Source organism: Rattus rattus, chromosome 7, assembly GCF_011064425.1.
Source record: "Rattus rattus isolate New Zealand chromosome 7, Rrattus_CSIRO_v1, whole genome shotgun sequence".
NCBI lineage: Eukaryota > Metazoa > Chordata > Mammalia > Rodentia > Muridae > Rattus > Rattus rattus.
Window position 1 is genome coordinate 12,430,571 of NC_046160.1, and position 12,047 is coordinate 12,442,617.

At 42.7% G+C, this 12,047-nt stretch overlaps 1 protein-coding gene across 1 annotated transcript in view; it reads left to right on the plus strand.

The window, feature by feature from the left end:
• Positions 1-12,047, plus strand: part of Map4k3 (mitogen-activated protein kinase kinase kinase kinase 3) — a 169,128-nt gene that overhangs the window by 93,433 nt on the left and 63,648 nt on the right. Inside the window, 5 exon segments of the mRNA XM_032908817.1 lie at positions 1,760-1,824; positions 3,226-3,281; positions 3,893-3,940; positions 6,657-6,699; positions 8,193-8,265. Coding sequence (XP_032764708.1) covers positions 1,760-1,824; positions 3,226-3,281; positions 3,893-3,940; positions 6,657-6,699; positions 8,193-8,265 — 285 coding nt within the window.

The window sequence follows — 12,047 nt, forward strand, 5'->3', positions numbered from 1 at the left end:
TCCTCCTGGAGTCGCTTTGAGCAAGGTGTTTCATCATCATGCTTAGGCCCTGCACATCCTCAACCCCCACCCCCATTTCTGGCTTCTCTTGCCTTCCCTAATAGCCCCTACTGTACTTTTAAGTGCTTTAGTTTCTGCATGGGAGAAAATATGTGGTATTGAAAGACCCCCGGAGTGGGGAAACCTTCACTAAAGTCTCAGGATGACGCAACCCCCCCAAGAACTCACGTGAGACCGTCCTTGCTGTAATAACACAATGTTTATTGATAGGAACCAGTGCACTGGGGTCGAGACTCGTATCCCACGCAGGGGTAGAGGAGTTCAACAACGAGTAGCTGGGAGAAGGGGTATTTAAAGGAAGAAACCACAACCCAAGGGGTAGGGATGGCGTCATTGGAAAATGTCAAGAATACCAGTGAAAAATCACAAGGAGACGCTTTCTGTTTCTCAAGATTGTTCTTTAAGATTTTAATCTAACTTTATGGTCAGCTAGTTCCTGGGAGAGAGTTACTGAACCGGCCGGTGTAATTGCAGTTCCATGATCAGTCGAGTTCCTGGAACAGAGTCACTGTACTGGCTAACCTACATTTTTGGCTCTACTCTGTTTGCTAGGGGGTCTGATTTTTTTCCTGGTCCTTCAATATGTATCTATCAAGACCTGTGTAATAAAATTGGAGGCTTTGTGAGTCACAGCTACTCAAACCTGCTGTCTTGGTATGAGTACAGCTTAGACAGTACATAAGTGAATGGGTGTGACTGGATTCTGATGAGCTTTATGACACTAATATCCCACCATTGTCACATGTCAAATATGTTCTTTTGATCTCCCCCAACCATTTAATCATTTATTGTTGCAGGACTGTATACCAGGTAACGGACTAGATTTGGGCCAGGGGCCATATTTTCCTGGCCCCTGGTCTAATTGCTTTGTTATTTCATTCAGTTATACATTCGTTAACCAATAGAACAGTTAGAGTTTACCAGATCCAGAGACTCCCCACCCCACCCCTGCCCCAGACAGGGGTACAGTTCCTGGTGTGCTCTAAGAGGAAAAATAATAGTAGATGACTGAATAAAGGGATAGACAAAGGGAAAGTTGTGTAAATCTTTGCTGACTATTTCTGTCATTGCATGATCACACCATCTTAGGCTGTGAGTGAGAAATGCTGTATGAGCAGCAGAGATCAATTTTGTAGGCTCTGGAAATGTCATTCTGGAGTCTTCATTTGATGGTAACATCTGCATTTGTTGGTTAAGAGTGCTGTCAAGCTGGGCTGTGGTGGTGCACACCTTTAGTCTCAACACTTGGTAGGCAGAGGCAGGCAGATCTCTCTGAGTTCAAGGCCAAGGTGGTCTACAGAGTGAGTTCCAGGACAGCCAAAGCTACACAGAGAACCCCTGTCCCAAAACAGCAAACAAACAAAAGGAGTGCTATCAAAGTGATGTATTCGGGATGAACAGGCATTTTCTTTTTTTGTGCTAAATCTGGGTAAATGGATAAACTGTAGAACAGGAAGTGTTAGCTAAAGAGAATTCCCCTGAGAATATGCCCAATGACATGTAAATGGCATGTAAATGGTGTGTCTTGGTACTAAGCCTAGAGTTGGAGTGCAGCAATGAGATGGGTTGTTTACTCGGGGATTCATTGCTTTTTAAGAAGGTAGGGCACTGCATTGCAGCTGTGCAGTGTCATAGCACATAAGATGCTATCACAGAACATTTTAATCACAGACGTAATGCGCGGCTTCTCTCTTCACAGGCGAGATAAACTTTGGATTTGCATGGAATTTTGTGGAGGTGGCTCTTTACAGGACATCTATCATGGTGAGACCAGAGTTGCTTTATATATATGCATTCTAGAGGAGAATATATTCAAGCCATAGCAAATGCACACACAGGAAATAACTGTGTAGTTCTATACATCCAGCGACTGATCTATGACAGCCATCCTTCGGTCTTAGTGAGTGAAGTCATTAAGTATATAGCAAGCAAAAGTAAAAGGACAGGTAGCAAGTAGGAGATAAACTTCAAGAAGATAGCACACCATCAAATCATGATTTTACAGCATCCAACAGGAAGGCCTTGGGTAGCCTGATGACAGAGCAAAGACAGCACCATCAAACTGGAGACGTAACCAACACCGAGCAGAAACTGACCAGGGAAACAGCAGTCAGCTGGAATTCTCAGCCGAACTCTGTCTGTATGGAGGGTTTGCAACTTTTCTCCCATGGGCATTTTGTATATGGGAGATGAACTGCGGTGGCCTCTGCTGAAGATGCTTCAGCTCTTCTCCAGGGTGTATTGTGTTTAACACCCGTTGCTCTTGCTGGGTTTCTCTCTCCCCATTACAGAGTTGGGGCCAGCCCAAGCTAGAACAGGAGCTCCTGGAGGAGACAAGAGAGGGCCTCTTCTTTCCACAGTCTTAAAACAGCACATGGTGATACCAGTGCAATCTGCATACAACTATTGTTAAAAAATTAAGGCATGTATATTGCTGTAGGAAAATGTCTGTGATCGTGAAGGGACATGTTTCAGAATCGTGTGTGCTGAGTTTGTTTTTGCTCATTTGTGAGTGTAGTACATGTAGACCTACAATGGCTCAACTTACAGACTTTTGTCTTAGCAGTGGCGTGGAAGGCTTATACACTCGGTACATACTGTATGCCAAGTTTCGAATGTGAACTTCTAGCAGGCTACTGGTCTAACCATGTGCAGTGAGAGTGTATGTACTCTAGCTTATATTATTAGATGGTAGTAGCATGCTGCAGATCCCACTGGGCAACGAGACCCTGGGATAAACAACTGATCCTTCATGGTGTCCAGTGCTGCCTAGCTGTGATGTCACATGTTGACACATGAAATTCATTTTTGACCTAAAATATTGTCAATGTAAAATGGATTTATCTAGAACATAACCCATTGTAAGTTGAAGATCATGTATTCTACAGATTATAGACCAAACTTTTTATCTATGAATATCAGACTAGCAAGGTATAAAATAAAAATATAATCATTTTAGTTTCTCAGTTTTTTACAAACATGACAGGCACTGTTCTAAACTGGAGACAGTGAGTATATCACATTTAAAAAGAGTCACAATAAGATCTCTGCCTTTTTGGCATCAGGTATGTTGAGTCTATTCTTAGTGGGATTTATAAACTTGGTCATTTACTGGAAAACATGTTGCTTAATCCTGCTAACCGTAACTTTCTTCTTCTCTTATAGTAACTGGCCCCCTTTCAGAGCTGCAGATTGCATATGTTAGCAGAGAAACACTACAGGCAAGTCAGATTTAAGCCACTATTCTTTGCTAAATGTTTACTTACTAGACATTACTGTTAAGGGACAAGATAATCTAGTTTGAAAACTATAATACAGTTTTACTATTCTACTTAGGTGTATTTTATTTTTGTGGTGCTAGGGTTGAACCCATGACCTCACACATGTGCTCTGTGCCAACCTATATCTGGTCCTTAGTACATTTAAAAATCGCTATAAATCCAGGCTGCGTTTACAATGAAATACTATAAAGTATAAAGTATAACCTAGAAATCAGCACTCTGGGTCTGTATATTCCTCTTAATGACAAAGAAGGGCTAATAGTTCAGTAACATCAGAAGAATTGAAATTTATTCTGATTTTAGTGAGATGTACACTTTACAAATTCAAAATATTTCCAGAGTTTACTAAATGTTATTTTAGAAATATCAGTAGTTCTGCCTGAGCTTTCTTTAGCTTTCTCTTGACTCTTTTATCTACTATAACCCTTCATTATAATGAGTTGATTCTTACTACTTGGTTTTCTGTAGAGTAAATAAAATAATGACTACTATTCGGTGTGCTGTGTGATAAATCTTGCTTATTTTTCTATTTTTTTTTTTTGAAACTCTAGGGATTGTATTACCTTCACAGTAAAGGAAAAATGCACAGAGATATAAAGGTATACATTATATTATCGGCCTGTTTTTCTCTTTTAAATAACCTGTTTATCACTTTTAAATTCTCTAGATTAATCACTGAGCAGACTTCTTGTGATTATGCTACTTGATGAGTTTGCCACCTGAAGTATATTACAGTAATAAACACGAGTGAGCTATGATAAGTTTCACTGCATATTTTAAGTAGCGTTGTTGAGTCAGGATCACACACAATGTCTTAAAGTGTGGGGTTGCAATGGTGAGTTTGGAGTCGCTCATTTAGTTTTGGTTTGGGGGTGTTTTGAGACATAGGTCAGGCTGTCCTCAGACTCACCGTGTCATTGAGAATACACTTGAATTCCTGCTCCCTTTGCCTCCATCTCCTGAGAGCTGGAATTATAATTCACAAGCACTACCACACCTGGCTGGATTAAGCTTTAATAGGTTTTTTAAAGCTCATTTGTAACTATGGATCAGACACAAATTAGCTCAATAGCATCCATAAAATCAGTAACTTATGTGCTTACCGTATCCTCTACTAAGTTTGTCTCTCCTAAGGAAATGTATCTTACATGGTGATGTAAGATGTCGTTAGTAATGTACCAAGGAGGCTAAGTGCAACCCTTACACCTTCTGTACTCTCTCTCCTCTTTGGTTCCTGGAAGAGTGCAGTATCCTCTGGACAAGCTGGGGTTAGCTCAGTCAAGACTCCTGGTGGTGTTTCTAAGGACACTGTGCTCTTCAATCAAAATGGTTCTTTCTTTCATTTATTTTTTTCTCCCTTCTTTGTTTGCTTCCTTAGTACAATTCTCTCCCTCTTTTATTTTCTTAAGTTTTTGTAGCGTAATACCTCTTAGCCCTCTGTGGGGGTAGGTGGTTCATGTTGCTTTCCTCATCCCTGATGCAAGCCCTGGCCTCTGTCCTCAGAGAATGCTCGTATGCCCACACACTCACTGCTCCATGGGATGTAAGTGGACACGCAGGTATTCTCTGTAAGCCATTTCAAAGGCAAAGGGGAGGGTTTGTGCTTCAAAGGTAAATGAGCTTCTGGGGAGGTCAGGGTAGCCATATGTGACTGGGAAGGACTGGTAGGTTTTGTCAAAAATAAAGAATGGCATGTTCTCCAAACTGAAAGAAAGTATGAACAAACATGTGAAGTGAAGTCTGAGACCACAAAAATCTGTGTTGTATTAGTGAGAAGGTTTCATGGGTCATAAACTTGTCTGGGTAGTTTTGTGCTCTGTTGTGCAAGGACTCGAGTCAGACTTTAGTTTGAGTAAATTCTGACCATCTGCATAGCCTCTGCCCTTGTGTAAGCCTTCTCATGCTCTCTCTGGTAGCCTTCTTCCTGGTCTCATGGCTTCTGTTCTTGAGTGCTTCTACAGTTCCACTGCATTTGACAGCCAGAGCACGTGGCTGCCCTGCTCGTCAGCTCCTCTCCTTCCCTGTGGTGGGCACTGAGAACTGCAGGTGCGTGGACCATGGCCGGCAGGGTCCACACCACCCAGGCCTTCTCTCTGCTTTACTCAGTGTGGCTCAGCCACACTGAATTTTCTGTCATTGGAAATGTTTTAAGGTCTTCGTGGTTCTAGGCCTTCGTGTTTGCTGTTCCTTCTTCCTAGGATGTCCTCGTCCCGGATTTCAGTGTGGCTGCCCATCCTCACTTCATCGAGACCTCTGCTTAAATATCCTCAGCTTTCAGAGGACTTCCTTCCCATACTTGGTCTTCAGTGTCCTGCCTGAAGTTGAGCCTTTCTTTGTTGGGCCAGGGATAATCCTTTTTCCTCTTCTTTCTCACCTGCATACAGGAAGACAACCTGCTTGTCACTGTACTCTGACTGTCAGTCAGTCGTCTCTCAGAGACAGGGATGGGGAGAGGGAAGAACAGATGGGTCAGGAGCTGTGATGTGTATGTGTGACGGCAGAAGTTACGAGAATGGACCTGACGGGGATAGAACATAGCAAGACTTCAGCAGAAGTCTGGCTAGGGAGAGGGGTACAGTAAAAGCCCTGATATGACCCCTTAACATCTCTCCCTTTCCCATGATCCCGTAGGCAGGGGTATTATGCATGGTGTAGCTCCATTTCATGGATGGCATTCTAGGGTTTAGAATTCTCCTTTGCTTCCCTTCTACTCTGTCTCCTGTTGGTTAGAGTAGGGGAGTCCAAGAACATTTCCTCAAGCTGTCATCACACCATCACCTTGGATTAAAGAGCTGCCTACTTTGTCTTCCTCATTTAAATGTTGCAGGGGGTGGTTATGAACCCACAGCTAGTGATTGGCTGACTTAAACTCTTGACAAAGAAACCATTAGGGTACCAAGAAGCAGGGCAGTCACATGCCAGCACTGGTGAGTTCCAGAAAAAGAGCTTTTAAGGATGGGAAATATAGTAATCAAGTTTAAAGTATAATCAGACCCATTGAAGCACTAGTTTAAAATAACATTCTAATGTAGCAGCGGTATGTCATCAACCAGGAAATGGCGTTTAGGAAATGTGTTAGCATTCATACCATGTTAGCAAGGAGCCCTTTTAAAGGGAAGGAGCACATCAGTGAAATTACCTAGGAAGTGGACAACGGTGTTTCCTACAATTATGTAGCATTCTAATTGAACACATCTTTAAAGTTGAGTATTTCTAAGTCTAAGGCTGTGGTTATTATGTGTATGGTTAACCTATTATATTCTCACCTAATAAAATGTCTGTTTACCACTCAACTAAAATGTTCTCACTTTGAAGGGCGCTAACATCCTACTAACGGATAACGGTCATGTGAAATTAGGTAAGTAAATCAGAATTCCCCACACGCACCCACACGCGCAGGTCTTTCCTAAAGTGCAGTTGGGTTTGGTTTGGGTTTTGCTTGTTTTCCGGGAGTGCACATCCCAGGTCCTCGATGGTCCTCGGGACAGCATATCCGTTTTGTCAATGGAGATCATTGCTGAGCCAGACTCTCTGTCTGATTTTTCTTTCCCTAAAGAAGCATAAACATACTTCACAAGAAACAGATTTTTACAGATACCATGAAGTAATATGCATTGGTAACCCTTTCACCTCTAAACCAAGAGATTGGGCTTCTAGTAGAAAATCTGTACAAAATTGAAATGAGAGGACCAAAAAATTAAAAATCCAGTAACTCCATAAGTCCTGCATATATATTTAACTTTAAAAAGCAATCACACTATTATTGATATGAGTATATTTGAGATGCTAACTGTTGCTTTACCTCAAACAGTAACTTACAGGGTATGATTAAAACAAAGTGCAAAACCAGTAATGACTTAGTATGTGTTAAAAAAAAAAAATGTGTTCAATAAAGTAACTGTAAATGGTGATGAGAATGTGGTAACATATGGAACAATTATTATTTTGAACTATTTATGACAAACCAAATTTCAAAATCGTCATTTGTTTTATAAAAATGCTAATAGTGCTCAGGGTGTCAGCTCAGGGGGAGCCTTTGCTCCCAATGTACAGGGCACTAGGTCTGTCCCCAGCCGCACAGTACAGACAGACAGATAAAGCTGCTTTAAACTACATCCTACTGTAGGACTAATCAGATCGAAAATATCTATCTGTGTTAACACACAAGATAGTTTTCCTACACAGCCTGTGAGTGAGAAAAGCAGAAAGGATTCACCCTATTCTGTACAGCCCTGTGCCCTCGGCATCCGACTTTCCATGAGCACCTGCGTCTGCTGCACTGTTCCCTACCTTCCTGTCCCTCAGGATGCTTTAGAACTGTTAAGCACACTGCAGAGTGTTGGACCTGAACATACTAGAGGAACAGCAGCAAATCCCAGCCGTGTCAGCACTGGCTTCCGCTGCAGAGTGTGCTGCAGAAGGCAGGCTCCGGGGTGTTGTGTCCTGTGTCGTTTCAGGCTAGATAGATGTCCATTTAAGTCTGCAGGTGTCAGTCTGTCTGGCAGAGAGTGAACAGAATGTACAGCTACTGAAAGGTCTTACTAGAAGGGTAAGACTCCCTGAAATAGAGGGCCTACAAAACAGAAGTTATACAGTGTCAGTTTCAGTTTTCCTAAGGCCGTCGTTTCTTATCAGTTCTTTCGTCTCAGTATCGTTTGAACCATATGAATTACATGGGGATCCATCTGGCTATGCTACACACTACTTTGTGATATTTTAATAGTCCATCAAAGTTAGAAGCTGTAACATGTTTGAGATTGTTCCCTATTTGTGAAATTGATAAAAATAAGTATTAGAAGGTACTTTTGGTATTATCTTAAGTGATTTTTTTTTCTCTCATTTTTTAAATAGCTGATTTTGGAGTTTCCGCACAGATAACAGCTACAATTGCCAAACGGAAGTCCTTCATTGGTACCCCATATTGGTAATTTTAACTTAAATTTTAACTTAAATTTTTTTATTATCCTGTCATTATTATATATAATGTTTCTTTTTTTAAAAAAAGCCAGAGATCTTCCGTTGAAGACAAGATGATCATCCAGTTTAGTAATTTAAGTGTGTATTCTTACGGATTACTTGGTCAAAAAGTACTACAGACAGAAAAGTCTATAAAGTTTTATGCAGTTGTTAGCTTCCTGATGCTTAACTCGTATTTCGGTAGATGTTTTTATATCTGTCTTTTTCTACTTCCATATTCTAACTATTACATTATTCACAGTTTTCGAAAACTTTTCAGGTTTTGGTGTTAGCAGAAATTGAACGCAGGGCCTCAGACATGCTCAGCAAGCGGGGTCCTCCAACGCCTCTGCTGTCCTGCGTGACTGTGGTGAAAAGCATGTCTATGGCAGGCCGGCCTCAGTTCAGTTCCTCACCCTCCTCCTGGTACTCTGATCCTCAGACCTTCCTTATGGCCGTACCTGTCTTGTAGGCAGCCTTTCCCATCACAGGAAAACCATCCTAGCAGTCATGGTTTACGTATGCTGGGCAGCCTCACTGGCTGCGTGGTAGGCAGGAACAGCGCTGCCTTGGGTTTAAGGCTGCATAGCCTTGGCAAGCCTTCAGCTCAGTGCTGCCCCTCCCCAGACAGCTCCAGTCTGACCCCTCAGTACACCGCTGTGCACTGAGGTTTTGGTTTGTTTTGGTTTAAGCTGGGAGCATGATGAACATTATTTCTTATATTGAATTATCTCTATCAAATATAATTTTTTAAAGTCAACTAGAGCTAAAACAGCTTTTATTTAAAAACAAAAGCTTACAGCCCTGCCTTTTGCTGTGTCTAGCACCACTCATCATTTGTAGACGTTGTTGTAAAAGGTTTCTCCTCGTTCACTTGTCTTCCAGTGTTCTGGCTGAGTCCGTAGAGTCTGCCATCACTCACTCTTCACTGTTTTCCTCAATCTTTTTGTTTTTAATTTGCTTAAATCTTCTTTCAGTCTCCTGTCAGACATCCCATTCCTCCTCCCATTGCCCAGGTCCATAAGATGTGTCTATGACCTTCTGTGCCTGTAAAGCCTGCCTGGCTGTCCTTTATGTGCGGGCACACAGGAACTTAGCTGCATGTCAGGCCAGCATCTACAGTAAGCTACACCCCCGAGCTGTGCTCCCTCTGTAGCCCCTTCTGTACTCTTCTATCCTCTCCCAGTCTGTGGAGCTCTCTAACAGAGCTTTGCCCTGGGAGCTCCTTTCTTTGTGTTCTTCTTTTACCTTCCTTGAAACATGTTTTAGTTTCTTTCTGGTAAAAAGTGTAGGGCTTGGTATTTCCAGCTTCACATTTGATTGGGTTTAAAGCACTAGGTTAGAATATTTGAGCATTGTCCGTGTAGCTTCTGTGGTGCCATGCGAAGTCATCATGATGTGTGCTTCTTGTAATGTAGTGCACATCTGTAGTGATGCCTCATTTTCATATTCCAAGATGGTTCCTGGTATTTCTGTATCCCAGATATGTTGCTTGGTTTTGACCTTCATTCATTCATACTTGTCATTTGATCTTTATTTCAGAGATGAACGTCTTTCCCATTCTCCATGGCCATCCTGGGAAGTACTTCTCTAGGGTTGACTTGGTCATTCCTCTGCTGTATTTCTTCCTGCTCTCTCTGGGATGTCTTAACTTAAGTCTTGGGCCACTCGAATCAACTCACTAGTTTTCTCACTTTCCCCCACTTCATTTAATTGGAGGTTTGTTTTTGTTTTGTTTTGTTTTTTGTTTGTTTGCTTGTTTTTCTTCTAGGTGGGATTGCATTATGTAGCTCTGGCTGTCCCGAAACTGACTGTGTACACCAGGCTGGTCTTGAACTTACAGAGATCTGCCTGCCTCTCCTTCCCAAGTGCTGGGATAAAAGGCCCATTCCAAACTACTTCTTCCACTTTAAAAAAAAATGTTATGTTCAAGATTGAGATGAATCTCTGTGAGTCCAGGGCTAGCCTGGTGGTCTGTCTACAGAGCAAGTTGCAGGCCAGCCAGTGTTTCAGAGTTAAGAGGGTCAAAGAATCTCCAGATTTCTGCAGGAATTTCTCAGTGTTTTATGTTCATACTTGCATGATAGAGGCTTCCCTCAAAAGTTTAAAAGTCATTGTATGTTAGTTCATACTGAAGAGCAAGGTGCTACAAGCCAGCTCTAGAGCTGGGTATGGTGTCTATATCTATAGCCCCACTTTGGGGGACACTGAGGCAGGAGACTCATTGCAGCCAGAGAGGTTGAGGACGGCCTGGAGCAAATTGAGCCTATCTCAGAATACGAAAGCAAAGCAGAGTCTCATCACAGTGTGCAGGAAAGACAAGATATGGGCCTGGTGGTTAAATGTTCCCAAAGTGGACAGGCAATGTTCTGTCCACAGACCTACACAATTCCTGAGTGATCCTGTCATTCCTACTTGTCCTTATGCTGTGCAAACAAGGAAGGACTGATTTTTGGGGCTCGGAGGGTGAGAGCAGGAATCTAGGATTAACTACTGACCTTCATTGCTATTCCTATCCTCAGCCAGCCTCACCCTAACCGTTGTTAGCGTGTAACAATGGGTGCAGTCTCTGAGGCTCATCAGCTGTGAGTCCTCTTCATGTGCCTCCTTGATTTCCCTCGTCTGTGTGATTTCATACTCCCTTTCAGTCCCTCTTGTCTCCAGGTAAGGTATGTCTCCTAGAACCTTAAAGGCTATGTGTTTATGTTTCTCCTTATCCTGCTTTTCACGTCTGGTTTGCTCTCAGAGAAGAGCAAGGATTTGAAGACAACCCATTACCCTTTCCACGTACTCTCTGCCCAGTTTGTCTTTAAGCATTTACACACATATACCCCACACACACACGCACACACACACCTCAGGATTCTCTACAGATTTAATTCTGTACGCATGCTCAGTTACTGTTTCCTGATGAGAACTGATCTTTCCCTCCAGCTCCAGAGGTTAAATGCTGTAAAGTGAGAAATACCTTGGAGCTTGTGAAGCTGTGATTAGGTGAGGTATCACTCCTGCTCTCTGTCTCTGTCTAGCACCATGCCTTTCCCATCTTTATCTAAGAATATAGAATCTCTCTTGCAAAGTGATTAGCCTGGAAAGTCTGCTGAAGCAGGAAAATTAAAGAGTTAGTAGTCAATGCCCCCTAGGCATCTCATCTGTGGTGGTGGAGCTGGCCTTTACTCAGCAGCCTTTGGTGGAGGCCAAGGCCTTCCCTCCCTCCCTTTGACATGGTCACTCTTATTCAGTGTATAGTTCTGTGGCAGATGAACATCAAGATAAAACAGACCTCCACCATCAAGAAACATCACCTCTGCCAACTCCTCTGAGCTGTCTGTAGCTCTGCTGCCCCTTCTTCAGATGTCTTGCATATGGAGTGACACCTTGTGGGACCATCACGGAACTTTGTGATTCTTATGCTGTTACCTTAGTGGTTAGGCTTTTCTGGTTGTCTTTATCAGCTTATCTTCAACAACTTTTCTAAAACATTTACTTCCATTCTGGTCATCGCTTAGTCTTTTACCTTTGTAATAAGAGTGTTCATCAGATTGTGTGTGTGTGCGCGCGTGCGTGCATGCGTGTGGTAGCCAGCACACCTGAAACATAGCTCGTAGGCGAGTGGGTACGTGGGAGTTAGGTGGAAGGAGGAGAAGCACCACCCGGACATCGTCACTGCTGGGGAAGGGCTGATGCTCTCTGAGCTCAGGGACCGAGTGCTGCCCTGCCCTCCCGGGCTTCCCTCTCCTGTGGCCACAC